Genomic DNA, 24157 nt, shown 5'->3' with positions numbered 1-24157 from the left:
CACTTTGTTTAACTGAAGGCAAGTAGTGTTCCTTGTGTCTGTACACAGTATGCATTCTCTTGCCTCCATTTGATCATCTCACATAGTCCCTCTATTGAGGCAAATAACCAGTTGCTTGTAATAGAATCAGAGAATCACTGAATGGTTTGGGTTGGAAGTGACATTTAAACATGATCTAGTTCCAACTCCCTACCATGGACAGGGGCACCTCCCACAATACCAGGTTGCTCAAAGTCCCATCCAGCCTGGCCTTTAACACTGCCAGGGATAAGGCATCTACAGCTTCTCTAGGCATACTGTTGCAGTGTCTCACCACTCTTACAGGAAAGAATTGCTTTCTAATATCCAATCTAAATCTACCCTCTTTCAGTTCGAAACCATTCCCCTTCATCCTAACACTACATGCCCATGTAAAAAGTCCCTCTCCAGCTTCCTGCAGGACCCCTTCAGCTAGTGAAAGACTGCTATGAAGTCTCCCTGGACTCTTCCCTCAGTAGGGCACAAGTTAAAGTTCTGTGCTCCAAGGTTTGGAAAATTTAGGAGAAGAAATGTGTATTTTCAAGCTCTCTTGTATGATTACAGCTCAGTTTACTGTTGAATCTGACATAGCCTGCGAGTTCAGACAGATTCCTGTTTTCCGTATCTTTGAACGTGGGATGTGCACATCCCAATACCAGCAGTCAACTGGCTGACAGGAATATAACCAGATTTCAAAATGCTCATGGAAGTATAGCTCCAAAACCCACCTCGTTCTTCTAATGGCCAAGTAAGATGATCTGATTTCCCTGTTTTCTTACTATCATTATGACAGCCAATGTGAAAAGTAATGAGGCAGATGAACTTATTTAATAAGACTATACAGAATTTTTACCGAATAGAGGAGAGACATTTACTTTAGCGCCCTCCACCGAAACAGTCAGTGATTACTTCTCTGTTGCTGGTCATTTGCAATGTATGGGGAGAGATTTGCTGCTGTGTGCTTATGGTTACATTCATTCATACACCAGTTCAAAGACAAAAAATAAAAGGCATACTTTAATGTAAACATTTGGTTATTTTTGTTACATAAAACAAATTGTAGTATTACAATTAATACTACAAAGTATGGACTTAAATTTTGTTACCAGTACAATTCAATACATTACCCTATTTTAAAGCCAGTTATTTATAAAATCAAAAGGAAAAAGTTACTTCTGTTCAAATTTAAGTACATAACTTTCTTCAGCATATATATGCTTATATATATGGATATGAAATGTAAAGCAGTAGGCCGATTCTGCTGTTATTTGTATCAGTGTGAACAGTAATTAAATCCAGCCAAGCAAAGCTAGCAAGGGCAGTTATAATGTTTTTGGAAATAAAAAATTACCATCAAGTTATCAATAAAAACTTGATCTTCTGTCTGATGTCGGGAAAAACAGCTCCCCCAGCACAGAGTGTGTGAGGGCTGCAGACTGCAACACAACATGGTGATGCTCAGGCTGGCTGCTTAGGTACTAAAAGCAATGTCAATGAAAAAAAAACCCAAACCTGAAGTCTGCACAGAGTTACTCTGCCTTGGAGGTAGAGAAAAAGAGGTAGCAAGGCTGGGTCTACACTTAATAGATATGCTGGGTCTTCCATGTGATCCAGCTGTGCTAACATAAGGAAAGGAAAAATGTGTAGGGAAAAATGCACATGCTCCAGTTGCTGTCACAGAGGTGAATCAGGAGAGAAGGCAATAAACCAGATTGCTACTAGACCAAAGTCTGGGGCTGCCATGTAGCACGTGCAGAAGAGCAGCCACACTTTCGTAACCAGCATAATTCTGGGCTATTTTAAGACCTTTATCCTGAATCAGCTTCCAGGCAGCATACTGGCATGTTGAAACGTAGCAGCAGGGTTTATCAGTTTATCTAAAGCTTAATTTGTCTGACATCCTAATATATAAGTGCATTTTAAAATGAAGAAAAAAAGCTATCAATAAGAATTCTATTAAACAGCAGATGATATATTAGGTATTTAAAATACATGTGTACTTCTGTGCTTTGAATAATAGAGGCATATTATTTAAATACCAGGGAACTAGATTGAGAAATACCAGGCTTTACAACAGATATGTGTTAAGCTTGAAAAGGACCATGATGGTCAGAAACATCTTCCCAGTACCATAACAGTGTACTGAGGTGGCAGGCACAGACATCCACACACATCCACATGTGCTGAGCTGGCACACACCTACTTGAATGCTTTCCCCACTCAGTGTAGGTTGCAAGAAAGAAGAGGGAGAAAAACACTTATTTGCAAGTGTTGTCTCTTCCTCTGCCAATAACTATTTCCCCTGTGAAGCTGGCAGCAGCCCCACAAGGCTGGCAGCAGCAAACACTGGGAATGTACAGCTCCGTGTTTGCCCTCAGCTCAACCAGGGCAAAGCTCGCTCTTACCGAGGGCTGCTCCTCATGGGCTGGTTTCCATATGCCCTGAGCTGTCACCAGACTGCCTGCCACCAAGTGACTGCCAGCCAGGGGTTGGTGGCAGTCACCACCAGCAATATGCAAAAAGTAAGATGGCCTCAGGACACTGAAATGGCCTACAGCAGGCAGAGGGCAACTAATAGAATACAGAGAAAGAATGCTTAAGTACCTGGAAAATGATGGTGAAATTCTTGTCTAATTGGTCTATGGCAGACATCCTAAAATCATCTGAGTTTGGAGTAACTTCTGTTATGCAGAACTTTTCTCTACCCAGAAGTTTTAAAGCTATGACCAAGATTCTCCTTAAAATGTCACAGCTACAGGTAGCTGAAATTTGGCTAAGGAGCCAACAGAAGTGGAAGAGGAATTTGGAAGAAGCAAGATTATATTCCCACTTTCCATTTTCTTCCTGCCCTCTAGTCCCATCAGCTCAAGAGGTGCCAACTCCTTTAACAGAAGCATTTACAAAGAGCTCTCTTGTTCCCTGAACATCTTGATGTGCCTGAAGTGAATTTATGCTCTTTAAATAGACACCTTTGCACCTTCACTGCAATGGGAAAAGCCTAATGACACTCTGGTGCCTGATAGAAATTGTAGGTTTTCCAATGAAACGAGAGCAGTATTTTGTGAAAGGCACTTCGTATGTCTGTTCTCCCCTTTATACTTCATAAGAAGTAGGGACAAAGTAGTTTTTCATTTTTTTCATTTTGTCTTATATTTCTGTGTGAACAGCAAGATAAAACCTTTTTCTGATTACATCAGGAAAAAAAAATTACCAGGCAAAATGCTGTCAAATGCAGAGTGACAACAAGAAAGGAGAACATGTGTCCCTAATCACCACTTGGGTGAAAAATACATTTCAGACAAAATCAGTTCTGTGGGTTTTTAATGTCCTTTAAAAAGGGGTAAATCCTACAGGATTATTGCCCCAGTACTTCTTGTCTACTCATTCACACCTGTGAAAACTAAATGCAAAAAAGTGACTTCACAACATTTGGGAAAGTCAAGAAACTTGTACAAAGTATCTTCAGGGTTAAACTGGATAGATCTTATTCATGTAGAAGAGGCCAAATTTTATTTTACTTAGATTACTGTAAACTGCAGAAGTATTTTCCAGATGGTATGCTGTGACTTTTTCTAATTTACCTGATTGTAGCTTAGACACAGTTATCTTTGAGAAGCTATAGGCTTATACCAATATAAAGCAGTACAGAAGAACCATTTTCCTTTAAACTAGTGCATGAAAAGTTAACCAGAAATTGTGCTTTTGCATTCAGCAAAGACAGGCACAGATTTGTGCACAGTTAGAAACCACCACTCAGAGCTGCAGGTGGCAAAGCAAGCAAAACAATACAAACACTTCCAAAAGCAAGAGGGAAATGTGGTCATTTGGGAACTCATTTTTTGGCAATACATTGTGAAGCAGGGCTGGGGAACATATTTCAGAAAGAGCAACAGAATGTGTCTTTTTTTCTAATCTATAATTGCTGATGTTTGGGAGTTTCTTCTTATTAAAAAAAACCAACACACAAATGCAATCCTTGGCTTCATTTTACCTTTTTCTTTCCCTCTGGTGCAGATGGGTGGGGATGAACATGAAGAAAACAGCAAGATAGCTTCGAACAGATTCAGCATCCTCAAGGCAGAGCACGACCCTTTAAATGCTTAGAGAATGTCCCCTTCTTGCTTGGCCCTCTAAATGCTGGTAAAGCAGTGCTGGTAAACCAGTGTTTAGAGGGTCAAGCAAGAAGGGGACATTCTCTGAGTCTCACCCACTCCTCTGTCACCAGTCTGTCACCTCCTCCCGGCTGCACACCACTCCGGCGTCCTCCTCATGGGAGCAGTTGTGCGTGCCGACATCGGCGTGGCTGCACTCCAGCAGCGTCTTCTCCTGCCCGGAGCACTGGACATCATCCAGGAGGATGCGAAGGGACGTCCCTTCCCCGAACTCTGCCTTCTTGCTGGCCCGCACCACGTAGGGGAAGCCCAGCTGGCGGCACACCACGGCGGCAGCAGCCGAGCTCCAGCCATCATCACACACCGTGCCCCACTCGCCGTTGATATAAACCTCCACCCGGCCCCGGCTGCGGCTGCGGCTCTGCTGCTCCACCAGCCGCACGGCGCCGTTCCGCAGCGGCCGGGCCGGGCCTGGGGGTTTCTTCTTCCTGCGCTGACCCCTCTTCTCTCCCCCTTTTCTGGGCTTGGGGGTCCTGCCTCTCGGTGCTGGGGTGGTGGATGTCCTGCTTCGGTTTGCTGGGGCTTGGCTCACCCTGTCCACGGCCAGCGTGTGGGGCGTGTTGGGGTCTGGTCTGCCTCCCCATGGGGCCTCGGTTGTGGCTCTCAACCGGGGACGCGGTGCTGGTGTTTTCATAATAAATGCTGTTGGGAGAAAACCCCAGGAAAGCATGAGACTGTCACTCTACAGATGCTTCTAAAAGGTAACTCTATGAAAACAGTGCTGATTTTTTACTTATTTAACTTGTTTCTTGGCATTTGCTTTATGATCCTGTTGAGAAGCAACAACACTCCTGGTGAGCCAGTCTCTCCTCAGTGAAAAATGCCAGCTGCTTTTAGCTTGCAGAAAGGACTGCAGGGCTAAACGCCAGCAATTCAGCCTCTCCCAGGAAGGAAACCTTGCACCATCTCCAAGCTGTTTATTGGCAAAACCTCAGCCTGGCCATTGAAGGGTGGGCACTGGAGTTTCAGAGTTGGAAGAGGAGTTCCCCACCCTACCCTTCTCCCCTGCTGAAAGCATTTTCAAGCCAGGCACTACTTCTGCTCTTCTCTTCATTACTAATGATTGGATCATTACCAGACCAGACCGCCGGCCTCCCCACTGGGCCAGATGACTTATTCAGAGAAGCTGAAATCAGGAACACTCAAAATCAATTCTCTCTGGCAACTGGAATGTGCAAAAGGAACAGAGTTGCCAGGAGAACACATAAAACAGGATTTGGAGTTGGGTTTTTTCTGCCTTATAAAAAAAAATAAAAGAGCCTTGAATTCTGAAAAGCTGAAAATTCTTTCCTGTCACAGTTTCCAGCCATCACTGGACTTGCTTATTTACATGTGCTCTGTTTTTAGCTTAAAAATACATTTTAGCTTGTCAGAAGAAAGCAATTCAGAATATCAATCTACTGAGCTGAGACAGTATCACACACATTTGCAAAGACATCATGACTTTTTGAATTCTATCCTAGATTTATCCATTCTCATTCATCATTTGCTTTGTAGTACAGAAATGAGGAAAAATATGACTATATCATTTGTGCTTAATGTTTATCACCTCCAGAAGACAAACTCTTACAGAGGTTCAGTTTGTCCAACTAATGCTCTTCAGAGAGGAACCATCGCATTAAAATATTTCCCTTCTTTGGCAGCTGAGGTTCTGAAGGCAAGAAACAAATGAGAAAGCCTTACCTGGGCACACCTCAGTTGCTAGAGCCTGATCTGGCAAAGCACTTGAAAATCCTGGAACTCATATGATGACACATAGGACTGCATGAAAGTTAATGGTCACCTGGGAGTGCTTTTCAACTCACTGCATCAAGTTGTTATTATATATTACTCTACATCAAGCTATTTATTAAATACACTTCCAACAAATGCACTTGTCTAGCTAATGCAAGCCTCAAGCCTTGGTCATTCTATTACACTCACACTAAACACTAATCAAAAGAGAAAAATATTTACAGCTACAAATCCTATTTGCATGCTTCTGAATCAAAATTTCCATGCTTGGTTTTCGCCTACACATTAGTTTAGTTGTTGAGACACTTAGCAGAATCTCTCCTACTGTTTCTAAGTTTTATTTTATGATGGAAACTACTTTGTAAATAAACCCAAAAGATTTAGTTATATGTGTAGTTTAAAAATCAGAACTTCAGACTTGCATAGAGAAAAATACATAAGCAGAAACAGAGACAAAGCTGGTTGAACATGAATCAAACTAGTAATATTTGGAAAGTGCATGCACAGCTTGCAAAGGAAATGTTTCTGAAGATGTGCTGAGTGCTCAGGCATGTCAGCAGCTAATAATTAGCCTTACATCTTGTTCCACCTTAAAGACTCAATCTTGCAAGGTGCTGAGTGCCCTCATTCATCCCTGATGTCAAAGTTGTAGGAACTGTCAATGACTCAAATGCAGTGTAATATGATTAATGTACTTAAAAATTAAAGTGTTCTGACACTAGAGATCCTACAGTAATATTAACTTCATTACAAAGTTGTTAGAGTGTTGCCTAGGTACTTACATGTGTAAATAAAATGCACAGGGGAAACGGTGAGGGTGCCTAATCTCATTCTGAGAGCCTAATAGCGTATTTAGGGTTTTGCATTTAACACAAATAGCACTTGGCTTGCTGCAGATTCAGCTACATCGTTGTACTACTAGTACAATACTTACTTAATTCAGTATGAAGTAATCACCAAAAAAACCCTGGAGGGTTTGGATAAGCCAAAAGTTCACCTGAATGGCTGATCATGCTGATTCTTTTGGGAGCATTTTCTCATTGAATATTCTCTCACTTACAACTAACAATGACTCAGCCTTCAGCTTGCTCAATGAGCTATTTCCAAGCCCTTCAGCCATCAATCATCTCCTTCAGCTCCTGAAGTGCTCCTCACTACCTGAAGACACTGCAAAAACTCACATAGTGCTGAAGAGCATGATTGTGCATAAGATTTCAGTACAGAAACAGTTACAGGGAAACCAAGTTGGCAGCAATGAAGGAGGTACAATGTCACACGGGAAGGTCAGAACGTACAGGGGCAGAAACTTCAGCAAGGATCTCACATGGGCAGGGGAGGGGAAATACCTTATGCCTTACTCGAACCAACTCTTCAGATCCAGAACAGCTGGCAAGAATTAATTTTGAGGATACTCTGAAGACTGAAGTTCTGGGTGGTCTCCACACATACAGAAATAGAGCAAGCCTGGAGTTTGCATGTGTTGCCAGCTAACATGCACCAATAATGAACACAACAGCGACACTTACTTTCCTTTGGCACAAATTGTATGAGTTTGCTTTTTACTTTCACTGGCAGCGGCTCAACTCGGCACTTTCCTGGTGGTGCCCTCCTGTGAAAAAAAGGGACACATACAGTGCACAATTAATTCCCTTCCCCTGGCATCGGGAGCTTTTGCTTGCTATTGTTTTTCAGTGCTCACTGGGGAAAAAAAAAAAAATTCTCCTTAAATGATCCAAGTAATCTCCTACACTAGAAAACATACTTAAACAATCACATATCTCCACTGATCAAAGTCCAGATATTCACAAGGCAGTGGACTCTTCTGGCTGTGTTTTCACTTCCTTTTGGTGAATCCATTAAGGAACTAAAGCATCAGCAGGTTCAAGCATTACAGAAAGATTAATCAAACTGAAAATAAAAATCACAAAACTAGACAGTATATGTTCAACAACTGACATAAAGATCATGTGTACAGAAGTTTTCACACTGTTTTCAGAGAAGCAAAATAAAACACTATTATTCATACATAAAGCCCAAACAAAAGACTAACTACAACAAAAGTAGTACCAAATATGCATTAGTTCTGAACAAGAACTCTGAGCGTCTCCCACAGAAGCTTCCTCTTAGTATGATATTCTTTTCACACAAATTTAATGGTTACACTGGATGATCTTACAAGTCTTTTCCAACCAAAACAATCCTACGATTCTATAAATTTGTTTGCCATGGAGGTACACCTCACTTGTGAGAAGTTACATGCAGTTCACTTTTTCCTACGCTGGTTGGGTCATTAATCTGCAGCCTTCTTCAGAGGTTTTCAAACTGGTTCAAAAATGCATGATGTTTGCACTTGAATGGTATAATTCCTTTGTAATGAGGATTGTTTGCATTTGCATTTGCCTGTGGAAGGCAAAGAGCTCCCTTCTCATCTAATGCCACAGGGATGTTCCCTACTTTTATGAATTTTCCTGTGAGTTTTTTTCTATGCTCTAAGCAATAAGGAGAATTCTTTTTAAACTTAAACTTATGGCTGTCGTTTTGAGTTCTGCTTGCTTTATTTTTGTAAAGGTTGCGTAATAGCAGCCTCTTAATACACCACTTACAGGAACTCTTCCACTGTGTTAGATAATGGAAAATGCTCCTGACAGAAGAGACTCAGACAAAAACATGCGGCAGCTCAGGGGGCCATTCAATTTTGGGATCTGGTTCCAGCATATGAAACAGAAAAGTGGTTTGGTTCAAAATGCTCTGATACCTAAAGCTGTAAATTTAATCCGTTTAAAATAAGTAAAAGCTACAAAAGTCTCAGTCTTCATGCCTGGCTAAAAGTATTTTGGTGTTCAGCCAGTAACAGTAATGCTTAAAAAACAGGAAGATGGAAAAAACAGCTATAAGTCTTCCCATAAACCACAGCTATTCCTTGCCTTGCCCACTCTTAAGATACACACACGTGGGTCCCAGAAGGTGTAACAATGGTTTTAGATACTTGTCCAAACCATTTTCCTTTTTAAAAAGCACACACACAAAAAAGTACTTTTGGACATTCACTTCTGCTTTGCCCAAAAAAGCACTGCAGGTCACACTAGGATACCTTCAGCTGCAGCTGCCTGGGCACTGCAGATGCAGCCAGCTACAAATGATGGAGAGGAGCTGAGAATAAACACCCTAAGAAAAACTGCCTCCTTCTGGGCAGCAATCTAAAGAAACTGCCTGAGAAAGACAACCTACCCACAAAATACTCCTTTACATTCAAGAACAAATCTTCCAAGCCACATAACATCAACAGGCCCCAAAACAAGCAAGCTGGTGGTCACCATGACTGCAGGAGCAGAGCATACCCATGATGGGTTGCTTGAGCTGGTCCTTGATTAAGGGCCACAGAAGAGCCTAGTGTGGCAGAAGAGCTAGTCAGTCAGCATCATTCATCACATCCACACCTGGACAGACTGCACTGTGCTTAGGCTTTGCAAAAAGAACATCTCATACCTAGAAGTGTCCACCACTTTGTACACCACTCCATGGGGAGCTGTGGCACTTGGTACACCAGTAGACATGAAGTAAAGTTCCCCTGTGAAAAAGCACCAAACACAGCCATGGAAAATCTCTGGAGCTTCTGTTCTGTACAGCACAAGAGCATTAACTCTGTATCACAGGTCAGAGAGTATCAGGAAACCTGGGACCGACATGTAGATCTGGCTACTGGAGGAAAAAAGGTAGGTTTGTACTTGAGTTTGTAGTGGGAATTCATCTGCAATTCAGTGGCCTAAAATACTCTTAGTGAGTGGGAGTTTTTGCATATTGTCATGAAATATTGTTTTGACAAACTTCCACTGCGTGTCCAGCTGCCCAGACTTCAGCTGTCATCTCAGTCGATCTGTGCCCTTTAACTTTGCTGTCACAAAAGGTGTCAAACCCCTTTGTCAAAACAGAAGGAAATTAAGACTGTTCACATTGTCTTCTGCTCTTCTGAATGAAGTACTCCTTTGAGGTGAATTACAAGCTTTTACTCTTGCTTTCTTTAGCACACTCACAAAGTGAAACGCATATAATGAGAAAGGCATTTGGCTCCTTCCTGATCTGTGCTGCTGCAGGTCAAGCTCCTCTGGACTGTCCCAGGGCAGAAACCAGCCACCCCTGGCCACCCTCTGCTGGTTTCTTTCTTTTACTAGTGGGCTCCGTTAACCACAGACAAGAGGCAGCCTTGATCCAAACAGGGATGGGAAACACCTGGTACTGCCTCTTGCAGTGCAGTGATGTGTGCTTCATATCCCACCCCTTTTTCCCAGAAATATCAGGCAGAAATATGGATGAAGGGGCTATGAAGCACACAGGCTGTATCACATGTGCCCCACAGACACAGCACAGTGCCTGGGGTGTCCCTGACACATTCAGCTGCTTGGGGACAGGGTTGCTGCCTTTACAGCACCTGTGCAGTGAGCCAAAAATAGGAATGTCTCCATCAAATAAACACATCAACTGCACCAGACAGTTTAACATTCATCAGAGCAAAAACCCCAAAAAACAAACACTTCTATGAAGAAAAGCCTGCTAAATAAACTGTGTGCTAAACTTGTAAAAAAGTAGAGTGCCAGCACACCAAAAAGGTGCAAAGAAGACTGTTCACTGCAAATAAAGAAAACTCACTCAACTGTTATGAGGAGATTTCTTTCCATTATAATAAAGCAAACACAGGGCAAATAATACCTCTGAGAACAGACTCCAGCCCAACTTTCCACCCAGCTCTATTATACTTATGCATGAGAAGCCCAGGGCAAAGCAGGGCGGCAGCATTTCACCCTCCTCTGCACATACTTTGCCTGCAGATACAGGAAGAGGCAGACACCACTCACCAGGTGCATGAGCAAGGGCTGCACTTAGCAGCTTCATACCACACTTGGCAGCCTTGGTACTTGGCAGCTGATTTAAACTAAGATATTCTGATTTTAGGATAAGATATCCTTCTCACCGCAGCACTGCGAAACAGCTCTACCTTCCATGAATATTAACCATTAAAGAAAATTGATTTTAACTCCAAAAAATGATAAAATTCCCAAGTCAAACCTTTAATTTGGATGATTCGCATTTCTGTGATAAAATTTGCATGTACATGCTATGCATATGTGCAACGTTCACACCCGACATAAACTGTAGGAAAATCAGATTTCAAAACTGGGTCATTATGGTAGTGGGCACTTGAGACTACGAGCTGGACACTCCCTGCTAGAGGGCAGAAAACAAACTCCTGCACTGCCAGGTCTCACACAAGGTGCTTATCAACAGGGATAATCGTGACAGATCTTATCCTCTCCCTGTTGCCAGCCAGGGGCTGCACACTCTGCCTGCCCTGCTGCACGGCTGGGCAATTAACCACACCCTTGTGTGAACAAAGGAAACAACCACAAGCTTCCACCCCATAACTCTTTATATCCTCCTTTTCAAATTGCAGCAGCTCCATCCTAGAAAGCAAAATGTCTCCAGCCTTTAAAACACAGCTAGGTAAAGCTCCACTGAGACTACATCTTTCAGTCTTACGCCAGGCAAAATCCCAGCTGGCATTAATGAAATATGGAGTTAAGCAGCCTTTTGCTGATGGCTCACTCGAGACATAACGACAGGCTTTCATTCTGTGTTACCTTGAGAGGTACAAATATTCCAGGCCAGTGTAATTACTGTTCATTACATCTACTTCCCTGTGTCTGTTAATAATGACAACAGTCTTCTTGACTAGCCAAGAGCAAGGTTTGCTCTCACTTGCATATCAGCTTCTTAGCCTCCCAGGGCCTGCATTCCCCATGGCATGGCACCATGAAGAATGAGGTTTCTTTCCTAAGCTGTGCTTTACTGTATTTGCCTCTCGCTGTCCCCCACCCCTGCAGAGGGCAGGTGTGTGTACAGCAGCACACTCAACACACCCAGGCTCAATCCTGCAAGGAACTGGCTGTCCAATTCCCCCTGCAGTCACTGTGTGGCACACCGGCCTCAAAATTAGGATTGCAGCCTTTGTTTGCTATTTGCTGAGGATCTCACCCACTAGTGTTTTAAAGACTGAGAGACTCATGCTCTGCCTCACCACCACCCACTGCCCCCCAGGAGCCCTCTCTGACCCCTTCTCTGGTGTTTTAATGCAAAGAGAAACCACAAATATGCCAGTCAGTGTGTTACAAAGTTAAAAGATTACCTGCTTCATCTTCAGCAAAGGAGATGATGTATTGGTAATAGTTATTGATAAGCCCAGGGAACATGCATGTTTGTCCTGTCCCCATGCAGATCTCACTGTACTGCCACTCTCCAGTAGCATGATCCTCCTTCAAAGACATCAGGCGTCTGTAAGGCAGAACAGCACTTGCACCAAGCAAACAAGACGATTTATGAACATTTATCAGGACAGCTGAAAGGATGTTTAATGCTTCCTACCTGCTTTAGCTACTATAGCTCCTCCAATAAACAAGATTGCTAATATTAAAACACATGTATTATACTTCCCTGCAACACTTTGTCTTTTAGGGGCAACACAAACACAATAAAAGATTATAATGGGAAGGTTTAAGGCCTGTCAGACCAGGGAAACCTTGCCAGAGATGTGCAGCTCTGCAGGCCCAGGACCAGTGGAACAGCTGGGGCAGGCAGAGTGGGGGCTGTGGGCAAGAGAGGCCTGGGGGATGCAGATACAGCAAAGACATAGGAGGTGGGGGGAAAACAACAGTCCCACACCTGCCTCATCACAGGTTTGCAGCAGACTCACTGTCAGACAATTTGTTTTTTTTCTTTCAGTATCTTCAGTGTCTGGAAACACGTGTCAGAGTGGTTTTCCTTAGGATACGTTAAAATGCTTTTTTACACCACTTCCAGGACTTTAAATGAACATAACAGAATTGCCCCTTTATCTGTAATGGCATGATGTGAATCAGCAACATCGAGGGCAGCTGGAATGCAAGGACTGCATTCCCACACAGTGCCGTGGAATAAAGGTTATGGAAAACATGGCACGTGAGTGCCCTGTAAAGAGCAGTCAGGCTTTGCACAGTGCTTGCAGGCAGCAAGTAGCGGCATGTCCTCAGTTGTTAAGGCTGTGTGAGCACTTGTGGGCAGGTGTAGTATTGCTGGAGGACTTGGGCTGGGGGTATGTCTGAAGTATTTACTTACCCACTCATGAAATCACCAAATATGTACAGACCATTCAGGTTGGGAGACTCACAACCCCGATAGACGTAGCCTCCTGTAACAGATTTCCCCATTTTGTGTGGATATGCGTAAATTGGAAGCACATCATCTGTATGGGATAAAAGATCTGTGACTTGCCTCATTTTACATGATACAGAACAGCTGTTTATCTAGATAGTTCCGAGACTAGCACAATCAGGTTCATCCGAGCATCTTAGTTAAATGAACTGCCACTAGTTTAGTTTGATTTTCACCTTTTCAGAACCATATTCGATAGTCCTGTCTAGCTGGCTCTGCTAACCAAGGACAAGCCAGCTCAGAGAGACTGGTCACTGTTCACTGGCAGTATAAGCTGAATTGCTGATTAGCCTTAGTGCTCTTTATCACCCAAATGCCTCAGCATTCTCCTGGGCCCTTCTCCCACTACAATCCAGCTTTGTGCTGCTTCTGGCCCATTTCTACACAGCCTGGCTGTGTTTTCTAGGAATTTGCAGGTTACTCTTCAAGTCACTGCAACCATGCAGATGTTTGCCCAATGCAGCTTTGTTTCCGTGGTGAAAGGGAACAGAAAAAAAAAAAAAAAAAAAGAGACAGGTAACTCAGACTGTAAGCATGGATGAAAAGCTATGTCAGATGTCAGCACCAATAGCTTCTGTTTCTCTGAAACAGGGGAGCTCAATCTGAACAGACCATCAAATATTTATGGTACAGCACAGTCAAGATGTAATACTGGCATATTAATTGTAAAACTAAGTTATAACACATAAGAGTGGCAAAACAGAGGAAAATTGTGAGGGTCTTCATTGGATGCCTCCTCTTTCTTTTGAAACTCATGAGTTACAGGTATCTCCTTGTGGTATCCACCTCTCCTCATCCTCACTGCCTTTCTCCCTGCCTAAGCAGCAGCTGCCTCAAGTAGCAAATCCAGCAGCTCTGCCAGCAGGGAACTTGCACCAAGGGCATTTAATCTAAAGCAAGTGTTTTCTACACTTCAGCTGTACTTACAATTTTAAAGAGGCTGTGACATTTCACTGTTCTAACAAAAGGGTTTCTAAAGGCAACAGAAATTATTCTGAATCCCTGGAGACCTCAATAAAGTGCTTGCTATGAATGCTCACGCAGGCACTATCACACAGGAGAGCACTAAACAGGTTCTTTGACAAGTGCTTCAGCAAAGGGACTGCAAAAAATCTGCACCCTGCACTCAAAATCTTTCTAAAAAGCACTTAATCACTGCCACTGTACTTGCAGCTAAGTTAATAAAAGGAAGTTAAACTAAGTTAATAAAAGGAAGGAATTTAAACCACAGCACAAAGCACAGAGAAGAGAAAAATATCAGTCTCAGCTAGTGCAAATCAAAGCCAGGCCACTGCCCCCTGGATCTCTAGGGAGACACTCCAGCACAAGAGATGGTCTGCATCAGACCTTCCAACACAATACACTCTGACTTCACATGTGCACTGGAATTTTGCTAGCCAGCAAACACCCTGGCTCCAGGTTTGAAAAGTTAAAAAATAAAAAATAAGGTTATCCTTTTCAGCATAGCTAAATGAAACAAAAATACACTGTACATTCAGTTACCTGCCAAGCAGACATTCTCCTTGACCAGCTTACACAGTATGTTTTGTTTTGTTCTTTTTTTAAAATAAGGACACTACTTGTGAGTTATGCAGAAAAATACAGCTTCTCCAAATTTTCCCCCCTTCTATAAGAAAACTTATTTTATGTGGAAAAGATGAAACTGTTTCCCTAAATCACAGAATCACCAAGCAATTTTACTAACAGCACAGATATTCCAGGAAAACATAAGCTAGCATGTTTCATTTGCCTCCTAACTCAAAGATGGTAACATTTGGACTTTAAATATTTACCCCCAAGTCAGTTCCCTTCTACAGTGAGTCAGCATAGACTTACATCTCAAAAATGCACATTTTCCAGCATAGGCAGCCAGGCTTTGAAGGTAGGACTTAAAAATGATGGTGTAGAAAACTGCAGTGTGACACACAGGTAATTTAGAGAGAACACCTATTTACCCAGTGAAGAATTGCTGCAAAGGTTTTTATCGTAACAGCTGAATCCTTCCCTTGCCCGCCAGCCATAATTTTTCCCCTTCTCGACAATGTCGACCTCTTCATATTTATTCTGCCCCACGTCTCCGCAGAAGAGCCGCCCTTTCCCCTCCTTGGTTTGAGGTTCGCCCCTGTCGAACGAGCAGCGCCACATGTTCCTGACGCCGTACGCGAAGACTTCGGGGCGAGCGGTGGGGTCGCTGACAAAAGGGTTGTCAGGAGGGATGCGGTACAGAGGCCCGTGGTCGTTGTTGTTCACATCGATCCGCAGCACTTTGCCCAGCAGGGCTGATCTGTATCGGGAGGAGAAATAAAACTAGACCTCATTTAAACATCAGAGATAGTTTGTTGTTTGGGTTTTTTTTTAAGGACTAGGGTTTTGTTCTTTCTGGTTTGGAAAAGACGAGTCTTTCAATATCTCCGACAAAACCAACCACTTCAAGGCTATTCAGACAGCATTCAGGTGGCACTGACTTCCCACAACCCGCTGCCCACGGATGCACACTGGTGGGTCGGAGCTGCCATAGTGTAAGTCCACTCTTCCCATTTCACGGTGCAGAAAGCCAGTCTCCAAGCAGACAGCTGGAAGGCTCAGTGAGCTATTGCTGCTCTCAGGGGGAAAAAGACACACCTTGATAACCTCCCCTAAGAAAACTGGAGTTGCACAGGAGGCCTGTGTGCCCAAGGTGTTCACAAGCATCAGCACAGGGGTTAGGGGAAAAAGTAAACCCAAACCAGAAAATCCTCCCTGATTTATTTCCTCCAGTTTCTCCCCTCAACTCAAGCGCAACAGGAGGGACACACACAAGGTTTTACAGGCTCTTACTTGTTCTGGGCATTTCCAAAGGTACCAAAAGGATCCCCAGCCATGCCTCCATCTCCAGTGAATATATAGAGATATCCATCATCTCCAAAGAGCAGCTGTCCTCCGTTATGGTTGGAAGCAGGTTCTTCTATTTCCAGGATTATCCTAAGCAAAACCAGGGAGGAGGCATTACCTACTGCACAAGCTCTGAGCAGAGGGCAGAGCAATGTCACTCCAGTGTTGCCCTTGACACATGGAAGTGGCACAGATCAATTTAGATGCAAATTCCTCCATATCAGTGTTACTGAATTTTGCTTGGACTTAACTGATTTTCTGACCTTGAACAATTCTACCATCTTTTCCAGATTACAGAAACACCAAATTGTACAAAAAGGAAAATGTGGGAAATCATATGACAGAACATACATTTAACTAATTGTACTTTTGCTCTGATTCTTCCATCCTCCTTGTTTAAGTTCTTTATTTTTTCACTCTTTTCTTTTTTAAAGAAAAGGCATCTCAGCTCAAATCCAATTGTAAACTGCAACAGAAAGGACTCCAGTCCATGTGTGTATCTGTACAGTATTTGGCACAACACTGACAGATGATTTCAGGGTGAACCTAAAACTTTTCAAACATTAAGTAACACTTAAATTATGAAAGACAGAAGAATCCTTAAATGATAATTGCATACACAGGACTTCATGAGCTTAAACAGTGAATAAAAGAGCTCCACCTAAAAAGCAACATTTTGACAAAAGTTATTCAAAGCAGTACTACAAACAACTTTTAACTGTTTTAAAACAGAACTCACTCCTACTTTTATTTAGTTTACACACATGGCACCCCTTTCATCGCAAGAAAAGGGTTCAATATATAAAAGTATAACTTTATAGAAAGGTAGAGTCACAAATAAATGCAGTGGAAGTTCCCAGGTATAATAACAGAAGTTAATTTTACTCCAGCTTCCAAAAAGGTCCAGATTTCATGCTGATAGTGCCTCTTAATAGCTGCAAAAACCAAATTGTAATAAACACTTATACCACCTAATGCTTGGCGAGTTTTCTTCCCTTCTGCAAGTACTGATAGTTTGTGATCAGGTTGTAAATCGTGGGAAGGAAACCAACTATGTAATTATTCTGTCACCTGCTGCTAAACATCACCACCTCTGAGAGAAGGTAACTGCACAAGCACACAGACTACAGCTGGCAGCAGGAGCGGGGGAGGATCCTGTACAGATACAAAGCCTCAGCCTCCCAAAGAAGATGGAAAAAACAAAACACATTGAGCAAAAGTCTGTGGACAAACAGACACATGCCTTCCTGCAAAGGCAATGCACACCATGTGCAAGGTCCCTCTTGGGCAGGATCTCAGGATTAAGTCAGTGGGAGCTGTGCCTACACAAGCACAACAGGAGTACAATTTTGTTTTCTTAAGCTTTTACCGTAATAACCATGAGCTAAATAAGCACAGAAAATGTTATAAATGTAGAGCCTGAGGATTTTTAAACAAGATGGCTCTTGGGCCCTGACATCTGCAGGTTTTAGCTCCTGACTTGCTCTCCTGAGGACCACATTTAAATTCCCCTCACCTGCCATCTACAGTGCTGGTTACACTGAATTGCTGTAATTGCTTTATAAACCAGCATCCCCTTTCTATCATTAGGCAATGTGTATTTTGAGCAGAATCATCCACTGCTGAGTATTTGGAAAGCCCTAACATAACCCACGTAGCAAAGCAAAAATCTTAACATTAGTAACATTCAAGGGACTCTTGAAACAGTGGTTCTCTTATGTGGTTCTGCAACAGGTTATAAACCAATAGACTGACTCCACTAACAAATCTCTCCTTATCTGTGCAAATTGATGTGGATCAAACCCAGGATCAGAATAAAGCAAATTAAATTTCCAATCAAAATGCACTCAGTAATAGCACAGAGGTTTGCATTTTATTTAATTTTATATTAAAATTATAATATCACAAGCTTGAGCTGTCATTCCATAACTAAATGTGGGATCAAATCCATCTTTGGTCCGGTAATAGTGAATTTGTTTATACTTATTTTGCAAATCTTTGGCTTTGGAAAGAATTCCACTCATGCTTTGCAGAAGTCTATTTTAAAGATTTTAACCCTATGTTTAGGTTATTTTTAAGCCTGTTAGGTTTTTACCCTATTTTAAAGGGTAATAATTACAATACCAATTCAAAAAAGCCCTCAACCAAAAGCCAAATGCCAAAATCCTAACTGTAAATAATATTTAATCAATATTCATTTAAATCTTCTGATACACCAGAACTGAGAAATGTAAATGTTTTATCCCTGAGCACCTGCAGCTCATCCATGGAGGGCACGCACATTCTCTGTCTCAGTATGTTAGATGTGGACTTGGACTAACTTGCTACCACACTGGAATGTGAGAACAATATAAAGCTAAGTAAGTCTCATTCATTAATAGCCTTTAAAAATGCACAAGCTGCCCTATAAGATCATAAATACATTTCCCAGAGAAAGGTGTGTACAGTACCTTTCAGAACTATGGTCCAAAGCATTCATGTCAGCAGGAGAAATTCTGAACTCACTGATTCGGATTCTCTCTTCATAACGAACTTCAACTGAATAGTAGACATACACTTTACCATTAAATTTGAATTCAGGGTGGAAGACAATACCTAGAAACCCTCTCTCGTCTCCTTCCCAAGGTGAGGTCAGTACAGCTTCACTGATGTTCAGAAATGGCTTTTCAAGCCTGGATTGATCGGGGAGGTAGGTCCACACCAGTCCAACCTGCTCTGCAATGAAGAACCTGTGGGTGCCATCGTTGGCGTGCACCATCGCCACGGGATTGCGCAGCCCGTTGGCGACCTCCACGAGGCAGAGCTGGAGACAGCCCTCCACGTCAGCAGTCACCAACCCCAGGTTTTGGTTAAGGTTGTGGTTAGCCAGCAGGTGTGGAAAACAGTAGTCTGTGTCCTCCAAGGACAGGTAGCGGCAGAACTTTGCCGCGTTGTTCTCTAGTGCAATTAGCTCTGGGTCTGCAGAGAGAGAGCGAAATATGGAGCGGCATTTTCGCCACACTTGCAGGCAATAGTCTTGGCAAAGTCCTGGTATCGTCCGCACGGGGGTAGAGGGATCCTCTGCATCGTACAAGTGGGCTGCATATGGAGAACATTCCTAGAGGGAGAGAGAAAAGCCTCGAACCATTTCTTGGACTGGATCTGAAACAGCTGAGCAGCAATACTAATTGGAGAAATTTCACCTTAATTACAACATATGTTGTGGTTTATTCTGAAGATACATTAACAGAGGAAAAGATCTTAGAAAGGAAGTTTATCTCTGCATTAACGGAAATGATCTTCAACATTCCTGGTGAAATTGCCTTCCTTATGCTGTTATTAATTCACTCCAACCATAGCACTAACACATGAAAACCAGAGATTACACAAATCTTGCTGCATCGCCCCAGTAGAGAGTATTGAGGGAAAATGAGTCTTTTCTATCTTGGATGCTCTGACTTTAACAGTCAGATTCACCACAGCACAGTGAAACCAAGAAGTTAGCTAAGAAGATTCAGGTCTTGTATCTCCAGGCTGAGGAGGGAACGGGAAAGGTCAGTGAGATGAAAGCCTGTCACCACCATACCTTGTCATCCAACAGTTCAGACCTGCACCTCAAACACAGCTGTGATTTAGATGCTGGGAGGAGGAGGATGAGAAAGTGTATAAGTAAAGGAGACAGACACCCATCCTTTGTACCGCACAGTGCCCCCAGTCCTGGGATGCTATCCTTGCATACACCAGCCTTGCTCAGGTCTTGCTGCCTTTGCTGGTGGATTTTTCCCTACAGACACATTATATACCTGATTAGAAGTGGTGAAATGAAGCTCATGATTATGACACTGGTCACCAAGTTCTGCAAGAGATGTTCAGGCTACAGGGTTTCGGACTGTGAGCAACAAGAGATCATAACCCAGACAAGGTCCACTGGCAGTGGCTGCAGCACAACCCTGGTTTATGGAAGGTGCAGCTTTGGTAATGTGTCTAAGGACTGAATCAAGTTAACAAAGTTAATCGTATTCTCCACTTCGAGAACTCTCACAAGTACATTTCCCTTATGTAAAAAGCCACTGCAGTCCAGTAAAGCTGTCTGTAAATTACAAACTGACTAAAGTGACTCAGTTCTGTTTTGCAAGGACTTTTCCTTGTAATAAACATGCACTACTTTCCAGTTGTAATGCATCTTCCCGACAAGCATCTCTAAAGTGCTCTTCAAATAACATAACATGACTCAGTGGAGGCTCAGTTCCTTTCACTGGGCAGATAAATAACTGAGGCAGGAAAGGCAGGAGGAGAAACTATCCCTCTTCAATAAATTCTGCAGTTTTTAATTTCTAGATTGAATTTCTTCCAAGCAAAGCCAGATCAGTTAAAAAAAAAATTTTAAAAAAAAATATATATATATGGGGGTTGTTTCTAAATCTATAGGGAGCTATTTCTTAATGCAGACTACAGCACTATGAAATTGCTGAAAAGATGTAACATCTGAGATCCTGAAGTATTAAATTAGCTGATAAGTACACACAATATATAAGTTTTATTTTATTTTCCATTACATACCATAATAAACTGAGAAGCCATATAACAGATCATTAGCATACAATAAGCTTTCCTCCTGGAATGTCAAGCCATTCATTGCAAATGAAGGTTATTATGTTTTCAAATGAGCAGCAATTAAAAAGGAGACAAAACACTGAAAATACACAGGCCGATTGGGTAACAGCACTTGGCTGGGTTACACGAGGTGTGTCAGGCACAGAAAGAGCCGAAGCCCTTGCCCATGCAGTTGCTACGACTGAAAATGAGAAGGCAGGGCTGGGCGGGAGCTCCGTCTGCCACTGCCTACCGAGGTTTCACATTCAGAGAGGGGAAGATCATCGCCTGCCTACCCGGGTTCTCTGAAAGCCTCCTTCAAAGTAAGCAGTGAACTTAGGCATTACAAAGCAATGTCTTGGATTCAGCATTGGAATTAAAAATAGCCCAGAGGTATGGTTTCCCTGTCCCTTTGCTGCTGTGGGCTGTTCACCCCTGCTTCGGGTGTGTTTGGATAGCAGCTGTGGATGACTTCCTCCCCCACGCTCCTGGTGGCATGTGGCTATTTACAGTGGCATTATGCTGGTGGTGATAAACAATCACTAGCCAGACAGTAGCCAAGCATGTCTCTAGGCTATTTTCCAGACACATTTGGAATATCTTCCAACTTTTATTCCACAAGAGATGGCACCTGATGTCTAATCCTAAATTTTCCCGCTTCTGAATCAAATGTTGTAGTCCCTCACCCTTTGCATCCTCTTGGCACATTCACTTCCTCAAAGTACCAAGAAACTCTACACTTGATCACAGCCCAGCATCACTAATAGATCTAAGTTCTCATTTCCAAATGGCATGGTCTGTTCATACATCTTAAACTATGATGTGATCCAAAGACCAAGGAAACTAATGGGCTGATGATCAGTAACTTAAGTAGGACTGGAACAAGCTTGCACTTTGAAAAATAACTCATCAGAAAACAAAACACATGACATGAAGACAAGTCGGCCTAACGCAATCCTATCTGTTCCAGGAATTCAGAGGCAGCTATTTGTCTGAGGAACTCCAACAGTCTGAATTTGGACAAACACCCACATCAAACAATGCCTTATTTACTGCTGCTATCAGCCCAAAGGAAGCAATGTGAACTCTCAGGAAAGCCTCCAACTTTGATGTAATCCCCAGAATTCCCTGTCCACCTCCATCTGGAACATCAAGCCTTTAAGCAAGCTGTTCCCTGAGAAGCAGAACGAGGCATCTGCTCTCCCCCAGTTTGGTGTCCTGTATCCCACTGCACTATAATCCACACAATAATCCACACAGGTCCCTGAGACCTAATGCCCCCAAGTGTTGAGGCTGTGGGGCAGGCAGAAGGGTGTCCCATGGCAGCCCTCCTCTCCCCCATGGCCAAAGGCATCTTCTCAGCCTGCTTCTGGGTGGGGGGAAACCCTGGTTTGGGGCTGGGTGATCATGGGCAGCATGGAGGAGAAGAATGATGCTGCTCTTGCATTTTCCCTTCCACAAGGAACAGAAACAGCATCATGTAGCAAATCACAATTTAAGAGAAGGTAGGAATCCTCACCACAAGTACAAGCCGAGATGCTTGTCAAAGTAATTTGATCACATTTGAGACAAACCACGAATAGTGAGCAGAAAGAGAGAAGTGTGCTGAGTAAGTCACAGAAACCCACTTATTGATTCAGTTGCAGGATATAAATTGTATAAATAACAAATGAATGGAAGCAGAGTGGAGTGTCTGCAATGCCTGAACTTCCATTTCATGCTTGTGCAGCCAGAGGTGGTAGCTGTAGCCACGTCTGGGCTACTGATGAACTGAGCTCATCAGAACATTTCAGTGAATCATTTTTCCCACACTGAAATATTTCACTGCTTCTGAACAAATTTTCAGCAGTTGGGTTTCTGATGTACTCCTGAGACTCACTTATCACTTCCAGGGGCAGAAGGAACACTTAGCAGGCACTGCTAGCAGGCTTCCCATCTGGAAATGAACTTTGGGACACAGCTTGTTTCAGGAATATATTTAAAGGTTTTTCTTTGCTTCCACTACAATGTGAGATGAAATAAAAGTAAAATCTCTAGAGGCTGTTTGGAAAAAGACTGTCTTTCTCTTAATGCTTTCAGGAATACAAGAGGTATCCTGCAAAATGCTAAGAGCAGGATTCTGCAAAGCAACTTTGATTCCTTCTGAGCACAGCAGACAAGATTGCACTGTCTAAACTGATTCAAGATTTACAATTGCACAGCACAGAGCTGCCACTGCTCTGTCTCAGGGGCGTTTTCATACAAATGAGGCCACCACTGATGATAGGGTCAGATGTTTTGCTCTGTGCAACTGTGATCATCCTGTTACCATATCTGCGCACGGAGTATCAACCCTGAGTGGAAAATTCCTCAGTGCAGGATGGCCACCACAGAGGTTTCTAGGCCACATCCTCAGGCATTATTCTGCACTCATCCTCAGGACTGTTAACACCTGGCACATGCTAAAAGGATCTCAGGATGCTGTAACCCAGTAACCCACCTGATTCTGTGAGTTGGGAGTAACAACAGACACATTTAGAGCAAGCAGGTCCCCTCCTGGGTGTCTTCACCAGGTCCAAGGATCTAACCCTGACAGGGTGAGGAGAGTCTGCAGATTGTAATTGCCCACACACCCATCTCAGAGCACTGCTGCTCATAAATTAACGCATAACAGTATCTCTATTCCTCTTTCAAACACCTGCCAAAGGTAGAAAAGTCCACTGGGAAAAGAGATGACAGACTGCTCCTGGCAGTGCCTGGGAGCACATGTCTGGGCTCCTGCACTAATCCCTGGTGCACCCATACATGGGCCTGGGCACTAATACCACTGCTCACAACCCCCTGGGTTGCCCAAAGCCCCTTTGCCTGTGCTGATGGCCGCATGCAGCAATTCCTGGGCTGATATGCCCATGTCACGGCTCACATCCCCATGTGAGGTCCAAAGTACCTGTGAGGGGAGCACTGCACCCCCCATGTCCCTAATGCACCCATGTCCAGCTGAAGCATCCATACCTGGGCTTGACGGAACCCTGCACAGGTGGACGAACCCACACCTGGCCCAAAGCACTGTGATGGGGCTGAAGCACCCACGCCTGGGCCAGAGCCACCTGTGTGGTCACAGCACTGAGCAGGGGCTGAACCCCCCCCCTGTGGCTGATCCTCCTTGTACTGTGGCAGCTCCCTGTGCGGCCGAAGCTCCCCACGCAGCGGGAGCCCCCCGCACAGCAGCAGCAGCAGCAGCAGCAGCAGCCGCCGCCCCGGAGCGCCGTGCGCCTCACCTGGCAGAGCAGGTCCTGCAGGTGCCCGGCGCAGGCGGCGTAGCGGGGCCCGTCGAGGCGGGCGCTGAGGCGGTAGAAAGTCTGGAGCAGGGCGCGGTCGCGGCGCGGGTCGCAGCAGCCGAAGTCGGCGTACCGGCGGCAGAAGGCCAGGCCCCGCGGCGGCCGGAACGGCGGCTTGAAGTCCAGGCACTGCGGGTGCGGCCGCGCCGGCCCCGGGCCCAGCGCCGCCGCCAGCAGCAGCGCCAGGGCCGCCCGCGTCCCCCCGGCCCCCGCCGCCCCGCGCAGCCCCCGCAT

At 43.8% G+C, this 24157-nt stretch overlaps 1 protein-coding gene across 1 annotated transcript; it reads right to left on the bottom strand.

Annotated features, from left to right (window-relative positions):
• Positions 1 to 1007: 1007 nt before the first annotated feature.
• HHIPL1 (HHIP like 1) lies at positions 1008 to 24157 on the bottom strand. Its single transcript, XM_051622033.1, has 9 exons — positions 23864 to 24157; positions 18485 to 19131; positions 15981 to 16124; positions 15119 to 15447; positions 13068 to 13194; positions 12103 to 12248; positions 9411 to 9492; positions 7451 to 7533; positions 1008 to 4832 (listed from the first exon to the last, which is right to left on the bottom strand). Exons 1-9 carry the CDS (start codon positions 24155 to 24157, stop codon positions 4237 to 4239), a joined length of 2448 nt encoding a protein of 815 aa, XP_051477993.1. The 3' UTR covers positions 1008 to 4236.

The sequence above is a fragment of the Apus apus genome, chromosome 5, assembly GCF_020740795.1.
Source record: "Apus apus isolate bApuApu2 chromosome 5, bApuApu2.pri.cur, whole genome shotgun sequence".
Taxonomy (NCBI): Eukaryota; Metazoa; Chordata; class Aves; order Apodiformes; family Apodidae; genus Apus; species Apus apus.
This window is presented reverse-complemented; position numbering and strand designations above follow the sequence as displayed.